Source organism: Fulmarus glacialis, unplaced genomic scaffold, assembly GCF_000690835.1.
Source record: "Fulmarus glacialis isolate BGI_N327 unplaced genomic scaffold, ASM69083v1 scaffold28911, whole genome shotgun sequence".
NCBI classification, from domain to species: domain Eukaryota; kingdom Metazoa; phylum Chordata; class Aves; order Procellariiformes; family Procellariidae; genus Fulmarus; species Fulmarus glacialis.
The window spans coordinates 1-18371 of NW_009192604.1; the positions used below are offsets into that span (position 1 = coordinate 1).

The window sequence follows — 18371 nt, forward strand, 5'->3', positions numbered from 1 at the left end:
CCTACCATTGCTCCCATAGCAGGTCGCGCTGATGCCAGAGTTACTGCTGGGGGGGCACGGCCCCCCGTACACGGAGTTATCTATCAAGTCACTGTCGAAGATGGTTCTGTTGGGGGGGGCCCGGACCGACTCTCTGTTGAGCTCCATTTGCTGCTCGGGGTCTCGCAGCTGCAGCGTGCAGGGTCCCTGGTACGGGGGGGGCTCCTCGCCGTCGGACAGCGAGATGGTGGGCGGCAGGTCGATCTCGTGCTGCATGTAGGGGTAGGTTGGCTGGAATCTGTTAAAGCGGTCCCTCTGCAGAAAGGATGGCACTGCCAGGCGGTCGCTGGGTCTTGGAGTGTAGATTTGCTGCTGAAAGGGAGAAAAAGAGAGAAAGAGGGCGAGAAGCGTGAGACACTGCAGCCCGGGACAGCGGGAAAGGCAGCAGCAACCGCACCCACATCGCCCTCACCTCTGTTATGCCATTCCCCGACACGGTGCTTTCCGAAGGCCACAGGCTTCCCTCCTGCATTGGAAAGGAGAAGAGAGCGCAGAGTGAGTCTGATTGCCAGCAGCGGTTAAGCTCCTTCTGCAAAGGGCTCGTGCCAGGTTTCATCCTGCACCACTGCCCAAGTGAGACGCTGGTGCTGCCGTCAACGCGCTCCTGCCCCGGCTGCAGCAGCGCACAGCACGCACCCTCTTCTAAGCAGGCGACATGCTCTAGTACGGGTATTAGCTATTATTATATATGCTGGGTATCACATGGGTCTATGCTAAGGGTATTAGCATATTACCACTGAAAACAACACTTCTGATTAAAATTTCCCTCCATTTTCACCTCCATTTATATTTAATGGATCACTTGCAGAATGAACGATGAGAACGGCACCAGCAAACAATGCTCTCCCATTTGCAGACTTCCCCCCTCCCACCCACACACACCCAGCATGTTTCTCTCCCTGGTTTAAACATGCCAGAGAAGTATTTTTCAATTTGTGATCCATGAGCCATGGGTGATTCACAAGACATCAGAAAATGCTCCATGAAATAATGATAAGATTTAAAAAAAAAAAAAAAAACAACAACAAAACCCCCCTCACACCCACATTCTGATGCACACAATCAAAGAAATCATGGGAAAACAAAGATAGTAAGTGAATAACCAAATGTTAACCCTAATTTTGATTTGGCTTAAAAAAAAAAAAAAAAAAAAAAAAAGAGGTCTGTATCAAGAGGATGGTTCTAGAGTGTTTTTTCCCCAAAACGAGAAGTGATCCTTAGCTTAAACAGGCTGAGGAACTGAGGTCTAGAGGCTTCCTTACACTGCATCACCCTGATCCTGCAATCCCAACCCAGGCACCAACAACCCCAGGCACGATAAAGCCACAAGCCAATTTCCCCCAAACCATGAGATTAGTTTACAATTCATGATCAAAACAAACAAACAAAGGTTCTTCCCATTTGCTGGTGATACTCTCGAGCATACACAGACACTTTTGCCTTAAGAACTAAAATATTTAAATATTGCTAATATTCACATATAGCAACATCCCTCCCGCAGGCAGGGCTGGAGGAAAACAAGCCAGAAGGCTCATAATTATAACCTGGAAGAGCTGGCACTTCCCAGTTCCTTGCAGGTGAATCTCCAGTTCTGGCATTAGCAAGTCAGGCACAGGCAGAAGTATTTATCACCAGTGGGGGGGAAAAAAAAAAGCCAAGGGTGTTTCTTTTTCCCCTTCTTTTCTTTAAGGTGTCCCATCCAAAGGCCATTCTTGGGCCCTATGCAGCAGGGCTCTCCAGATGAGCAAACCATAAGCTTTCCTACTATGAAAATACATATTTCTATAATAACCGTGGTGGCGGTCTGAGCAGCCTGGTGCCCCGGTGAAAGCCTGTAAAAACCTGCAATGATACCGCAGCACCACGGATACCTTTGCTGATGAAGTCAGAAGGATTTTGCCTGTCTGATGCTCCCTGGACCTCACCCAGCTGTGAAGCACAGCTGGCCTCATACCAGGCTGCGGCATGCAAGGGAAAATGTCACTGCATACCTTTGCAGCTATCCCAGTGGGAGGCTGAGCAGCATCTCTGCTCCCCCCAGAAGCACCTCCGAGAGCGGACAGACCGGGGGAGTCCCTGCAGCAGGAGCCTCAGCACCCGGGCACCCCACAACACGCACCCGACTGCCCGAAACGCAGCACCAGCACTGCGTTAAAATCTCCAAAGAAGCCACCCATTATATGCCCCCCTCTCCTCCTTCCCGCCCCCCTCCCTTTTTCTTCTTCATTATCCCCAACTTTGGAATATGTTTTCTTTGTGGCATTGCACATGGTATCAGATACAGAGACAATCCCATCAGGTTCCTGTTTTTGAAGCTCAGCTCTGCACATAAACTTCAAGGCGGTCCCTGTTGCCAGTGCAAAGAAAACAGTGATTTATATGGAAATGAGACGGCCTAGATTCTTCCCACTTCTCGGTGTTTTTTAGGGAGCATCTCCTTGTAGCAGAGGTTAAGTGCCGCAATACCCGCACCCTCTCCAGCTACAGCTAATGCATGCGCTGTCTGAGCTGTGTACCGCATAGCCCTTCCCGAGCAATGCAACGCCGTGTTTTATACAGACCTTGAGACTTCAATATGCAACTGTTTACACATGCATCAACTGTTTAGTCTGGTCCATTTTACATGTGTTTCTTGCCTGCAGGGATAGAAATTTGACCCCAGCAGCCAAAAGACCCAAGAGGAACTGCATCTGCCACAGATCAAATCCTTGCCTCTAACCCCCTGCTCAGCCACGGCGCTGACACCAAAGGGCACAGGGAGGGTTTCCAGTGCTGCCACGCACGCTGCCAGCCCTTCACCTCACCCCGAAGGACGCCAAAGCAGTGGGCAGAAGCGGGAAGCACTCTGAAAATTGTGTTTACTTTGCCATGCCCCCGTGGCAGACTTCCTGAGCAGCAAGTACCCCGCTGCCTTCTGTTAGATGTTTTATATTTAACTTGGCAGTGGGCAGTGCCATGGCAATATCCCATCTGCTTCCCCCTTTCCGGGGAGTGATATCAGCCGGCTCCCGCGAGGGCGGCTACAGCCCGGTGCTTCCCAGCGTGCGGAGCATCGCTGCACTCAGCTGGGGCTTCCCGCTGCGGCAGGCGATGGGGAGGGCACGTACACACCTTTATGTGAGCTGCTCCCCCCAAAACCTCCCCTAAGTACCCACTCACCCAAAGCCTGCACCCAACATCCCACCCAGGCGTTTAGAAGGAAAGCTCTGGCTCACACGTCTGTACAAACAGAGGAGTTAACGAGGTCCAAGAACAATGCTCCGGGCAACATGCGGATGCACAAGTAGCAAACCAGTAGAAACACCATTAAAATGGGATCCGCAGAGAGGTAAGGAGCAGACAGGAGACCCATTTTCTGTAGGAGCTGGATCTCTGCAGCTGTTATTAACCACTTCTCCCGGGACTCTAGGGCTTGACCCAGACACGCTTACGTGCCCACGGCTGACCGACCACAAGCACGCTCACCGCTCGCTGACACCAACCCTCTGCCTCACGCACTACTGCGGAGCCCATCTGGGTAACAGCTCATCCCTCCTAAAAACTCAATACTGGGATTAAAATTGCTGGAAATCAGTAGTCAGAGGAGGGCAAAGCCTCAGAGACAGAAAACATATATACTTTTAGCCTTTGCGCTTTGGCTGTGGGATGGCTACGCAGCCCCACCGAGCCAAGAAAAACTGCGCTGCCCCATGAGGGAGCATCACTGCTATAAATCCTCGTCCTCGGGGCTCTCCTTGCTCACCTCTGGTTTTTGGAATATTTAGGACTTGAAATCGTCTCAACAATGGCTGAGTCTAGAAAGCTAAGGTTTTCTGAAACGAAAGCTGAGATTCTGCTGTCTGATGAGCAATACGGCTGTAAAAGCCTCCACAAGTATTCCAGCACTCACTGCAGAACCTAAAATTACTTTTAAATTTCTTTAGAGATCAATCTTTGACTTTTATAGAACTGCTTGTTTCCGTAATGTCAGAGAATTTTCTCTGTAAAGCTGCATGGTGCAGATTAACTCTCCGAGCCTTCAGGAGGACTTACATTTTCCATTTTGGGGAACAAAAGTATGCTTGGAAATTGCATTTAAACCACTTTTTCTTGGGGGAGTGGGATATCACTGTTCCAAAGGTGCAAGGACAGTGCCATTCTTATTGCAAAAAAATTTTTAGTAGCATTTCTTAAATATTCTCAGTTCTGGAAAAACAAACGTACTTTGTTATAGGATACAGGTTTAAGTACAGGTTGTAAGGAGATAGAGTTTAAGTACAGCAAGAACAGTGATGGAGAAACACATGATGTAATACAAGAATTCTTTGCTAGCAAGAACCGCATTTAAAAAAACTTTAGGGAAATTAATTTCTCCTTCAGCCGTATTTTTTGAGCTACAACAACAAAAAAGGACAACTCCAGCAGACCTAGCAGTATCCTGACCACGGGATGAACTACTTTAATATTTTAAAAGATGAAAAGCGTGTATGCAGCATCAGTGCCCATCTGCAGTCACGACAGCAAAATGAAGTTTGGGATTTAAAAAGCCCAACACCAGTTCAGCACAAGTTTAATGGATTACATAAACTGGTATCCAGCGTATCCTCTGCCTGCCAGCCTTCAGCACTCGTTTAGACTGGAGCTGTTTCCTACAAAAAGACATGCTGTGCTAAATCCAAACGGAGCTACCTTTAAGATCTTTATTATGATTGATCCCCTTGCAAGGAGCGTCCCGCTTCGCACACGAGGGCTTCTCTGTCCCGTCAGCAGGGCGCTTGGGCCACAGGGAAGCTTGGCTGCCACTCCATCAGCGCTGCACTTGCAGCACAGACCGGGGCAGGGAGAAGGGGAAGAATGATAAAGGTGGGGGGGGGAACCCCAAAATGGTACATTTGCATTTCTCTCCTTAGCTCTGAGAAAGGTTTTGAAGACTCTGCATCCTCACTGAGGTCTAGCAGAGGCACGGAGGTAAACCTTTGCTGAAAAGCCATTTAATTGCTGGTGTGTCTGAAGGTTGAATAAATAACAGAGCTGTTTTGGTGTGGGGACTGGGTCAAAAAGTTGCTAGAAATTTTGGCCTGGTGAAGTTTAAAAACAGAAAAGTTAAAAAAAAAGAAAAAGAACAAAGGCGGGGGAAGGCACTATTTTTTAAACAGTCAGCGATTTTTTATTCAGCCTGCACTTTTTGTTCAATCTCCATGTGATTTTCTCTTCTTTCCGTGTCAGCCTTCTTTCCTCTTTTTAAAGAAAATAAAACATAGGCCACTTAAGAAAACAGAAATTAGTATATTAAAATAAAAAAGGCTTGATCTGATACTTGCTTTGAAAATGTAAAATGAAACATTTTACTATTGTTCAAGTAAAACATTCTGGACATAAAACAGTAAAAAAAAATCTGAAAACTGGAAAACAATCTTTCTGCTATTTTTAATAATTCATGTGCTCAGATGCCCACATTCTGCTACTCTTGGAAGCGGGTGCACGGGACGGTAAGAAGAGACATAAGATTTCTGTAACTCCGGGAGGAGCCAGCATACTTGCAGGACGTTTAGCTCTGGTCCCCAAAGCAGGCAGGTGCTTGAGCGCTCACCACCCTCGCACCGGCTGGTTTAAGGCAGGATCACGCACTCCCAGCACTTTGATCTTGCTGCACAGCATCAATAAACGACCAGGAGCGGAGCTCACTGCTGGGCCCTCCGGAGACGTTGCTCCACAGCCCACAAAACAAAGGGTGGTTTAATGGAGCTTGGGGTTTGCGCAGCCCTCATTCCCAAGGGGTGTCTTCCTCACTTGGGCACAGAGCGCCCGATACGGGACCTTCGTCTGCTGTGTGTAATGTGTGACGAAAAGAGCAGCTACGGAGCAGAGGGACAGCCTGTGCCCTGGGTGTCTGCTGTCTGGGCAGCCTTCAACAGCACTGTACTGAAGACTTAGTTATTAAAAGATTTAGATATCTCTCTCTCTCTCTCTCAAAAAAAAAAAGACAAAAAGAAAAAAGAAAGCGATCCCAGTATTTGATCTTTTTCCTGCAGCGAGCATGGATTTGACACAAGAGATCACGGCCCCACACAGACCCCACAAGGCAGCACCGGTGTGCTCACCTGCCCTGGAAGCCTGCAGAGGAGAGGGCACGAAGCAGTGACCTAGAGGAAGCCCTATCGTTTAAAGAGCTTTAAGATCCTTCAGGTTGAATGCTAAAAAAAAAAAAGTATCAGTACAAGATATCCCTGCACTGAAGACAGAGCCATGTAGGCAGCGGTGAATAGTACATGCTCACCCTTCAAGAAAACATGATGTCTTTTCTCTATAGGTTCTTCTAAGTCTCTCTGAACTGCTGCATTTGAGGAAACTGCATAAACCAACATCTGCCTCGAGGCCGGAGAGGCTCCCCCTCGAGTCCCTGTCAGAGGTACAATTAACAAGTTTCTCCTCGGGCTTTTATGAAGCAGGGAGCCTGGGTTACCCAGGGAACCTCTCGAGCATCCCATGGAGAGATTTCTGCTTGTCTGGCTGACAAGGGTTTTCTGACCCCTCCACCACAGTAATGGCAGCACCACTGGTGCAAACTGGAAAAAGTCTTTCAGGATTTCCTATTCTTTTCAAGGCAGGCAGTAAGTTTTTATACAGTCGTTTAAGAGTCTCCAACTGGAGCCGCCAAAGGAGTCGATAGTTTGGGGCTGTTAAAGGCAAGGCATACGCACCCCAACTAGCTGAGGGTACGTGGTGGTTTCAGGAACAGCCTCATGCAGTTACTTTACTGATGTAAAGTCCAAATTGCAAAGCTCAGGGCAAAGGCAGAGGCTATGGCTGTCCATATATTACAACATAGAGCACCTTAAAGAGCCAGAGGCATCCCTAAAAGGCCGCCCCCCGCAATATCTGAGAGACAGAAGATGATGCCAAGACCCAACCTAGAGGGTGTCTCTTCATGCAGTGCCAAGTGGCACATGGGCAAACACAACCCAAACGAATGCCTTTGGCTCTGATGTTTCCCCAACGTCACATCATTTGGCAAATGGTGCAAGACAACATGGGTTGGAAGAGCAAGGTGTGACTTACTGATGAGAGGTTCTCGTCTCTCCGCCTCCCCTGGCTGTGCCGGCTGATGAAGGATCGCGCAGAGAGTTTGTAGTGGTTCAGCACACACGGGATCACCACCACCATCACCATCATCACCACCACGATTATGATTATCTGTACAAACTCCAACTCCGCTGCAAGAGAGAGACAGACTTTAAGCCACCAGAAAAAGCAGCATGTAATTGAGCACAAGAAGAACTAATGTGGCCGAGACGCCGATGACACTGCTGAATCCTTACCCCATAAAGCTCTCACAAATGCCTACGTGGGCTCTGCATGCTTTGAGCCCAGCTATTTACTTAATAAAAAACTCATTAATTCACTTTTTCAGTACCTCAGAAGAGTCTCTAGGAGGGATCTTTAAAGACTATCTAACAAAGCAGAGCGTTTCCAAGCTACAATGCAGACAGGAGTTCCCAAAGCCCTCCCAGCTGCAGTGGAGGGGATGCCCCCACCGCCGGGTACCAAACCAGCAGCATCTCGGTGCTGAGCGTGCCTCGCTCGGGGCCATGAAACCATGAACCAGCATAATTCATCCTAATGAAACAATTTAGCTAAATGCAAGCTCAATTTCTGCAATTCTCTTCCCATCACCACTACTCCTTCCTCCAGGGAGGACCGGACTAAGTCCTCCTCGGCACATCCTCGCACCAGGCACACGTCCCCTCTGTCACAGGGGTCGGACAGTGGCACAGGGAGCCCACGGCACGGCACAGCACAGCAGGCGCTGGCAGCACCCCTCCCACTGACACCGGCCCATCCACCACAGGGTGCAGGCGGGGAGACCTCCTGCTTTTCGGTGAGACGCCAGATGGGTGCGATGTGGCTGCCCATGGGGGCCATGTCCCGGAGCTCCAGACATCCCTCCGCTCAGGGCTCAGCCAGCTGACAGTGGCAGCTTGAGTGGCTTGAACTGGCATAAAGGAAAACTGCCAAAAATCCTCCAAACAAACAAGAACAAGCAAACAACAGACTATCCGGTTAACTCCGGAGACACTTGGCAGGAGGCAGTAAGAAACCGCTCAAAACGCTCTTAAAATTTCCTAAGGAAATAATTCCTCACACCTCTCTGAGGCTAAGGAAAATTGAGTACTGGAGGCAAACATAGCGCTGGGGTCATTATTTCCATGCACTTGGCACCCAGAGAGCAGATGCCATCTGGGAACCGCTCGGTCGCTCCCCCCAAGCCCCCTCGTGCCAGCAGTGCCCAGGGCTCACCGTGCCCAGGACTGGGCAGCAGCAACTCCAGTGCTCATCATAAAGGAGGGGCCAGACCACCAAAATTCAATAGTTCTGGGGATTTAAACTTTGTTTGCTTCTCAGCAGGGACAGCTATAAAATCCAGTTTTGGAAAGCTGTGCCCTAAGCCATCATGGATGCTGCCATCTGTATTTTATCTATACAGACACACACACACACACACACATATATATCTGTAGATACATAGGAAGACCCATCATGCCTCGAAGGGCAGCATCACACCACTCGTACCAGCTGGGGTGGCTTCTGCTGAGTCAGGCAAATTTAATTTTGGGGTTTTTTTATGGAAAGTTTTCTCCTGGCAGGTGGCATTTAAGTGCCAGTAAAAGCAAATAAATGTCAAGAAAACAGTCCAGGTGGTGAGCGCTGCCAGTTACCTCGGAGCTCATTCTGCTAAACAGCAGCTATTTCTGCCATTGCCCAAAATGCTTAACCAGCTCTGCCCACCACCTCCAAAAAGCGTTATGCCTTGAAAGCAGGAGCCTTATCTATCACTTAAAGTTAGATGTATGAGTGACTTGGAGCCCATGTACTTACAGCACCCCTAAAATGCAGCTGCCTCTACACCACAAGATTGCACAAGGGGTGGGAAGAGAGAGATTAAAAGCCAAATGTTGCAAAGGAGTTTTGCCTTAAAGATGCCTTTTAGCTAAAGGCATCTTCTTAAAAGAGGAGCTTTGGGTCTTTCACAGCAACCCCAGCAAGGTGCCCAAATGCCACAGTAAGGGGAAGAGCCTGGAAAAGAAACATGTTCCCAACAATTTATGATCCAGCCCCAAAGCAGTGGCACAGCTCACCCATGGGAATGACAGGTGACCAGACCCGAGAGCTCCCATGGGTGCTCTGTGCTGGAAGAATGGGCTGAAACTGGAGCTCGTTTCTTCTAAACACAAATCAGATTAACCAGACGCACAAACACACCACAACTTAAAGGGCTGGGGAAAGAGGAGGATTCAAAACCATTAAAAAAAGGCACAATGTCTCTTCCCATGTCATCCCCCCTATGTAGGAGAGTGTCCCTACACAGGCATGTCCTAGTGCCAGCTGCAACCAGAGGCACTCGAGCATCCCCACTGACCTCCGGCACCCAACCGGTGGGGTGAAGCCCTGGCACCCCAGCCAGGCACAGGGGGTCTCCAGGCTGCCCACAAAGAGCCAGACCCCAGGGGGCACTGACCCAGAGCCCCCTGCCTCACCTACACGTGGGCAGCAGAGCCCACAGGCTGGAGAGCAGCCACCCAGCATGGGTGGAGAGCCTGCTTTTTGTGGAATTCCTTGCAGAAAAGAAAAGAAAACAAAAACCAAAAAACAACCAAGGTTTTTAGGAAGATGAGTCAATTTAGCCTCAAAACGCAGCATGTGCTTTGGCCACAGTAAGAAAACACAAGAAAAAATATAAATGAGGCCAGTGACGGAAAACTTCCTTTTCTGTTAAAAGAGGTTATATTTCTGAAGAAAAACAAGACCAAGGTAGTGTAAAGCAAAGTTCCTTTCCTAGGACGAGAGGTCCCTTAAATTAACCAAACCTTGTTAAATTGGTCACAGTACTTTGGTGACACAGGTGAAGTTTTGGCCATCAGGAAGCACTGCCCTAATTCCTTCCTAGGAAGGAACACACACGAGACATATGTCATTTACAAACAACCTAAGCCAAGCTTCCTGCACACACGTACAGACATATAACGAGCAAAGCCTGAAGCAGAAGAAAGGGTGGGAATTCCATCAGGATCTGGGACAACACACCGGCATCTCATCCATCTCCATCCAGCCCTGAATGCAGTTTATTCTGGCTCTGAGACTCCTGTAATTGGGGTATTACAAAACAGTTGCCAAGAGGTACAATAGGAAGGCACGGTATGATTACCAGAACAAAGGGGATGCTGCTTCTCAGCATGGATGCTTCTCTTGCCCCATGTCTCCCTCGCATCTTCTCCTGGAGCTGGTCATCTGGATGGGCTGGACCCCACAGGGACCACAGGGCGAGGCCAGGAGGCACAGGCAGTGTTTGGCCATGCACCATGCCTTGCTCTTCGAACTCTAAATTGGGTTATTTCAATGTGGAATCTAGTCTAACGTTACGGCAATCACACTGGCGTTATCAATAGAAGAGCGATTTTAGTATCTTGCTTAGTGGGAGGAGGGAGAACAATTAAGCTGCAAATTAACATTCTGTAAACAGGTTTGGTGAAACGTGTCTGAACGATAAAACCTGATCAGCCCCTCCCGTTCAGACTTTGGCCTTTTCATGCCAATGGCCTTGCTCTTCTCCGATTTCCTTCGTTAGCACGGGGAAGCAAACAGCTCAATCACTGCAGTGGAGCACATCTACCCTTGTCCTGCAACAGACAAGCGCTCCAACATTTAAGTATCAGATACAAGACATGCCCCAATGTCTTTGGTGGTGCTGCTGAAACTAAAATTTCTTCCCAGTCTGTATGTATACATGAGGAGCCTAAACCCACCAGGACCTCTGCTCCCCGCACCGCAGGAGCTCAGGGAGGGCAGCGGGCACACAGTGCCCTCAGTTCTGCTCTTCCCCAAGCCCAGCTGCGAGGAGCAGCGCAGCCTCGCAGCGCCTGGGAGCAAACACATCGGGTACGTTGAGATGAGCTTTAATCCCAAGAACGCTCACGTTGCCCACTCTGGCCTTTGGAAAAAATAAACTAAAAATCAAACCAAACAAACAAAAAAAAAAAAGTCCCACACACTCAATTTGTGCTTTTCAAGTTTCAAGAGACTCATACCCACTCGAGGCACCAAAGTTTCTGCCAACTCTCCCTCTGTTTTAACTTGTCTTCATGGGCTTCATTTGCAGAAGAGGGAAAAAAACCCAACACACTGGAAAGCTGGAGATACTCGGTAAGATTTTATCCAAGCAGCTCAGTCAAACTAATGAAGAAAGATCATTAAAAACCCAAACTTTGAGTTAATACGTTATTATACAAGTGCAATTCAGCTGCTATGCTAATAAAAAGCCTTTGGGGAATGAAAAACAAGCCAAACTGCAAAGCACATAATTTATAATTCTACTGGTATTCTTAAAAACACACACACAACAAAACAAGAAAAAAAATACTCAACACATTTTGTATTTGGCTTCCTAATCATTGTCACTTTTCAATTAGAAGAGACCTCATTCCATTTCTCTCTGTAATTTTCCCCAAGGGAAGTGTTATAAATGCACTAGGCTTTACAAGATAGGCATATTCAGCCTCCAAATGCAAAGTAAGGTCACACTAATTTAATTTTGCATAATTTTTATTCCAGAATACGTTTCAAACTAACAGGTTCAGACATCACATTTAAGTGACATAACCTGCTTTTCTGTATTTTCTGTCTAGACGCTGCAGCTCTGGGAGTCGGTCAGCACGCGTGCAACTGTTTTGCAACTAAGCATTTTTCCCCCAGATTCTCACAATCCTGAAACTGGATATACGTGATCAAGTAAAATCACTTGTCACGTCCCATTCTTCAAGTTCATTACCCGCTTGCCACTTTAAACCACATGCGGCCTTGAATAAGGGTTTTCACAGTAGATTATAGCGTTTTAATGAATGATAGGAGACTCCGCTACTTCCCAAAGCCTGCAGACGCTGCAACGCGCAGGCTGCGACCGCTCTCCTCAGAATGCTTTTTGGAGGAAGGCAGCACGTGCCCTTGCTGCCCACACCGGGCTGCTGCCTGGCCACCAAGACGATAAGGCTCCAAGTGTCTGAAATTTATGAAAATGGCAGCTGGCTGGCAGCCGGTGCGGATGCAGAGGCCCCTCACCGTTGCAGCTGCCAGGACACCCGGCCCCACTCCTCCCACCGAAGACCACGCTCGACAGAAACGGCTGCAGAAAGGTGCATCTCAGAGCTTCCTCGAGTGCCTATGAACAAAATACCTGGCACCCACAGGTTTAAAATTCATTAATATTTTTGCAAGGAGGGAGAGCTATTTGAGTCAACGGTGACGCTGGGAGTGCTGAGCCTCTGCGCACACGCACGGTTCACAACGGCTGCAGGGGAGGTGAGGCTATGATATACTTTAAATGCGTTTCCTTACTTTTTACAGCTGTTCTACAGTTCATAAAATGCTTACTATAAGTTTATTAATGCTCTTCCTTCGACATAGAGTATCACTGCTGAAGACAAATGCTCCAAAGCACTGGCAAGTATAAAGAGGAAAAAAAAAAATAAAATACACCTGCATTTTGCTGCAATAATTACGGGTACTCCAGCTATCATTTACAAGTGGACAGAACAGCTTTCAGACAGGGTCTCAGCCAAGATGACCTTTGCTTTCAGCTGGGTATAATACACATCGGCAGGTCAAAACAATTCTCTGTAAGCTTCAATTATGATTTCTATATATATTGGAATTGCATATCGTTTGAGAAGTGATGAGAAGGAGAAGTGAAATTACTCAGGAGATAATGGCTAAGCTGAATAAATGTAGCTGCACTAGCCACAATTCCTAAGAAAAATTTAAAAAAAAATTGCTAGTCATCATAAATTTAGGTGCACCACGCTAAAACCCAGGTCTGTTTTGCTGAGACAAAATTAAAGCAAGCAAAGAATCCCCTGCAGAACACTTTGCTTCTCTGATGCTCACTTTCACTTCCTCTGGCTATTTTTATCATTAAAACCCCCTTAGTTCTGACTTGAAACAGATTGCTGGGACAGTTCAAGCACAATGAGTCCTATCACAAGCTTGCACTGACTATCAAGAATATGCTCTTAAGGGTGTAGAGAAAAAACTCCTGCTGCTGATTTCATCTTCTGGTGGACATCAGCCCCGGTGTGAGGCAACCCAACACTCTGCTTTCAAGCCAGGATGAGATACCTCCCGAGCAATCCTCGCTGTTGAAAGTTAATGAAGCATCAGTTAACTTTTATCCAGGACGGATGGGATATGCACATCAGCTGCTGGATGCTCCTGTGACAGTTCCTCAGCGTCAGAGCCCCCCTATCACTCGTTTCATCAGCATTCTTCAGGAAAATACATCTAAAATTGTGTTTTGAGGTTGCTCCATGTGCCTGGTACAGAGGAGAGCTGGGAACAGGGGCAGGCAAAGCTTTCACTGGGCTTTGAGAGTGGTGGGCACAGCCCCACCGCGACGGGGAAACTTCCAACATTGCCCCAACATCTGCAATAGCACAGGTCACAGAAAAGGCAAAAAAAGTGGGTTTAAAATGAAAGCTTATCTCCAGCCGTTTCCCCTAATCTAGAAACTGATGTGAATTTGAGCAGTAGAAAAATCCAAAAGGAAGTGAGTAAGAGTCAGGGAGACTAAAAAGGGGCTGAGAACAACACAGATTTTGCTATTTCAGAAGTTTCAGAGAACTGTGGAAATCGCATTTCCCCTGAATCACCGCCGTGCCATCGCTGCCCACACAGGCAGCCAGGCTCCTCGCTGGGCCGGAGGGCTGTTTGACCTGGCCTCGGGTTTTAGCCCACCGCAGCGCAAGGACTGTCTTGTTGAAGACCCTCCACAAACACATGCAATCCGAGGTAACAGACTCCCTGTCTACGCTGGGACGTTACTCTGCAACCCAGCTGTATGGAAATCTCCAGACTGGCCATTTTCCACCATACATAGGGACTACTTTTAATTACACGTCACTTATTTTCCCAGAGAAACATCCTGTGAGTGCCTAACACAAGAGCCAAGGAACCCCGCTGCGCACGGTGCCTTCACTTCTGGTTTTCACTTTCTGACACTCTTACAACAGTTTTTACACCGAGGCTGACTGGGACAATTTTGTACAGAGATTCCTCCTGCTGCCTAACAAGCCTCAATAAAATGGGCAGAAGGAGATTGAGACTTTTCTAAGTTGCCTGCTGAAGTACAGAGAGACGTCCTCAGGTCTTGTACAAACCTGAGCAGCATCTCTCTAGCCTCCAGAAGACACAGGCTAAGGATGACTTCCATCGGCAGGTAGCTTGAGCTTCCTCGCCCCATCCTGCCCCCGCAGCACCCCTGACCACCCCAGCGGGGCCCGCAGGTGCCCAGGCAGGGTTTGAGAGCAGGGCTTTGCCCACAGCGGTGGGCACACCGCAGCCTCCCTCCTCCTCCAGCAGCAGCACCTTAGCCTACGGATGAAGTCAATACACAGATATATGAGGCTGGCAGCAGGGAACGATGTAAACCTGGGAAGCCGGAGAGGGTGAGCAGCTGGAGCAAAGCTTGGCATGGGAGATGCACCACTGGCAACGAGGGACAGACCATGGCAAGGCGGAGCAGTGCTCACTGACCCTGGGCACCTAGATCAGCTGCCAAGTGGCAAGCCGAGTCTCCCAGCCCATCCAGCGCAGGGGGACACTGTCTTCCCCGGGTCACTCGGCCCAGGAACGAGACCCAGCTCTCAATCAGCTTTGCCGAGGACCCCGGTCCCCCGGGACTGCAGGAGGAGCATGGCTCCAGTGCAGGCACAGAGCTGAGGAGCCCACCAGCAGCAGGACACAATTACTGGGCACGAGCCTATTGACATGAGCAGGAACCCACAGCACAGGGCACCTGAGCCCTCTGCCAGCGACCAGCCCTTGGGCATGTGCCTCCTGCGGGGCGGCAGCAGGATGCCTGACAGCACTGGGCAGATGCGAGGAGATGCTTACGGAGAGGCTGTGGCAGAGCTGAGACGAGGATGCTCCCGGAGCCCTTGCTCCAACTATGAAGCAGCACTTTCCACTCCTCACTGCCTCTTCGTGGAGTGCCTGTGGTTATTTACGGAGCCTGGTTCACGCGGGTGACTCAGCACCGTGATTCAACAGATCCCGGCCAAGAGCCCGCAACGACGTGGAGCAGGGCACCTGGGTGGGGACCGTCCCACAGCAGTGCCCAGCGAGTGGCACTGGCCTCCGGCACAGCCACCGGAGACCAGGGACAGTCGGGTCACATCCGGTCCTGTAGCTTATGAAATCCGTAAATGAATTGCTGCCTACCATCAGCTAAATATGGTGGCACTGTAATGTCACACCACATGTCCTGGCTTCTTCTGTAATCCTGGGGATTTAGGGTAAGTTCAACTGACTGCAACGCTCCCTCCTCCATGCACCTCCCCCACACACCCCAGAAAGGAAGGTCTCTACACACACAGAGTTTTTCCAGACATGGCAAAATTAGCTGGATGAATTAATGAAAAGTGTTCACAAATCCGCAGCGAGCACTTTCATCCCTGATTTTCCATTAACACCTCCGATATCCACAGAGCTGCCCTGGCTGCTTGACTCAGAACAAGACGCAGCAGAAATGTGCACAGCCCTGATTGCAGTTCCCTCTCCTCCCAATTTTCTCATCTTTTCATCCACCCCCACCCTTGGGCATCTTCTGTTTGAACAGGTTCCTTGTAGCCCTTGATGGCAATGCTCTAGTTACATAAAAAAAGCATGTAAAAGACATAAATAAGGGTACAGCTACTTTTTGACTGAGCATGTGCAGATGAGACTATTCAAAAGTAATCAGGAAGGTGGTGGGGAGAAATAGAAGTCCAAATCAGACTGGCACTGGCAATAATTTGCAGCTTGGAGCTGAAGAGCATCCATGCATCCTTCCTCCCTGTCCATGATTCCTCAAATTCTGCACTTACAAGCTTTGTGAGACACAAAGCAGGGATGTTCAAGGATTTCAGCCAAGAACGGTTTCAGGCCAGTAACCCTAAAGGCTTCTGAACGAGCTTGTACAGCTCCTCAAAGATCAAATGGAAAACAAGTCTTGGAATAGGGGTGGACCAAGGTCCCCCTCTTGCAGCATCAGTGTCTGTCAGCACCCAAAACCTGGGCTGCTTCATTAGCATCCTATAGCAAGCATCCTTCTCAGCCGCTGGTCCAGAGGTCCCAGCCTGCTCCCCTCCCCACCCATGGGCTTTGACAGGCACAAGAAGGATATGACCCAGTATTTTCTCCAGCAGACCTGGGCTGCCATCTTTGCACGAAACTTATTGCCAATGGGTAGGAAGAGACGCTGCCCTAAACTAGAAGTGATGGGTCTGACTTTCAGCCATTCTCAGCACCCACATCTCCGGCCGAAGGCAGCGGCAAGGACAGGGGCTTGGGCACCAGCGGCAGAGGAGGAGGAGGAGGAGAGACACCCTTATCCATTCTGTCAGCTACTTGACAGCCCGACCCGCTCCCCTCCCCAGTCTTTGCTGGCATTTCAGAGCACCACAGCTTCAGCGGTGCCCAGAGGCACTGTCGAGAACAAGGAGACACACAAGGACAGTCCTTGCCGCGAACAGCTAAGAGCCTACTGCTACCTTGCATGCCCCAATAATTAGGGCTCAAAACAAGTCCTAATCACTTTTGGAAAACGAAAGCTGAGGACACCCTGTACCGTCTTGCCTTGCACATGCTGAAATGCTGTCTTTTGCAAGCAGAGAACCAGAAAGGTCAGGAGCTAGCATTACTGAACTGGTCTGCAGCAGGCCTGGACCAAAGGGGGGTCCACAGAGCTGGCCTGAGGTCTGCCTGGTCCCCATGCATGCCTACCTGGGCTCGGTTTAGAGCAGGTTTTATGCCTGCTCCAGGAGCTTGCATTTGTGCTTGCCGGCTGTGAGTGCACTTTTGGAGAGCAAGGCATAGACATTATACCACAATTTGGGCACACTTCGGACAAGCATGTGGCTCCCTGGAAGGACCGGAGGGTTACACTCAGCAGAATTGAGTCCAGCTTAAGTGCAGTTGTTATGCCAGATGCTCATCAAAGCCTCTGTAAAAGGATGTGGGTTAAGCAATGTAGCCAAAGAGTGGACCTCATTTTTTCTACTCAAGGCTAAAGAATGTGAATTTGAGAAGAGCCATCTGAATCTAGTCACCCTTCAGAGTTATAATTTTAGCAAGGAATAAACTCACAACTCCTCAGCGAGCAGCTGCGGGGGCTTGGACTCTGCAGCATCCCGCAGAGAGGCAGCAGGGCCAGCACTAGGACTGTGTCTGACCGCGGCCCCTCGCAGCCCCTGTTCATGCATACGGCATGGCGGAAAATACCCTGGCACGGCAGCAACACAGTCTGGTGCAAGCAGCTCTGCCCTGGCCTATCCTTCCCAGCCCCGCCTGGAAAGGGGACATGCCCATTATGCTAAACATTACATTTGAACTGCTCTAATTTAAGCAAGAACCAAAACAGCTCCAGGCAACAGCTGGAATCCAAAGGCTGCCAGAGAGGGTGCAGCACTGAACACTGCTCCTGGTTTACAGAGGCCACTTCACCCACCAGATGCCGAGCTCCACTCGTTAAAGAGACCAATGTTCTCCCTCTCAGAGACCCTGGATGGGGAAGAAGAGATGAAAGAACAAAGAACTTCAGATGGCAGATTACTCACCCTCCGCTCGTCTGTTAGGTCATCTTAGAAACAATCAGACCAGGCAAAGTCATTACTGCAATATTCGTGTATTAGCATTTATCTGCTACATTTATCTTCTAAATAATACCTCCATAAAACCACATACAAAGGGCCCATCAGATTGTCAACAATTGTACTTGTTTACAAGGCAGCACGGGAAGTACTGGAGAAAGATAGAGTATGATCTTGATCTTGATATTGCCCCTGCTGGCACTAATCAGCAGCATCTTGAAGCTGGAGCTGCAGCAGCAACACCAAGGCATCAAAGAGAGCAGGATCAGGCCCGTGACAACAGGCAGGACAGCTGGGAAGAGCCTGCTGGATTTGGTCCTGCTTCATGCATCATCAGTACAGTTAACGGCTAAATTGCATTTCCAGATTCAACATGGCCGGTTCTGATGTAGCAAGCAGAAATAACGCCGTGCGAGCTAGTGATGGCAGGCTGGGAACGGGGCAGGAGGGCAGAGAGCAAGTGGGACTCAGAAAAGGAGACAGTTTGAGAAAAAACATTGCTGGAAAATGGGCAATAGGGCCCCAAGAACTCATGTTCATAGTGTCACTCCTTGGGCCATAACTGTGTGTTTAATATAGTTAGTTGTCTTCATTTGTCACCCTGGGTAATCAAGCATCACATCCTCTGAGTCACTGGCAAATGATGGCCTCATCCTGCACCCCCACCCCCTTTTTTTG

General features: G+C 49.1%; 1 protein-coding gene across 1 annotated transcript; it reads right to left on the reverse strand.

Moving 5' to 3' along the window:
* Positions 1-6: 6 nt before the first annotated feature.
* On the reverse strand, positions 7-7226 carry PMEPA1 (prostate transmembrane protein, androgen induced 1; the record flags this gene model as incomplete). The annotated part of the gene is made up of 3 exons (XM_009587148.1): positions 7078-7226; positions 452-505; positions 7-351 (listed from the first exon to the last, which is right to left on the reverse strand). Coding segments are annotated over exons 1-3 (513 nt in total), but the record flags the coding sequence as incomplete, so codon positions are not given.
* Between the last annotated feature and the right edge of the window lie 11145 nt (positions 7227-18371).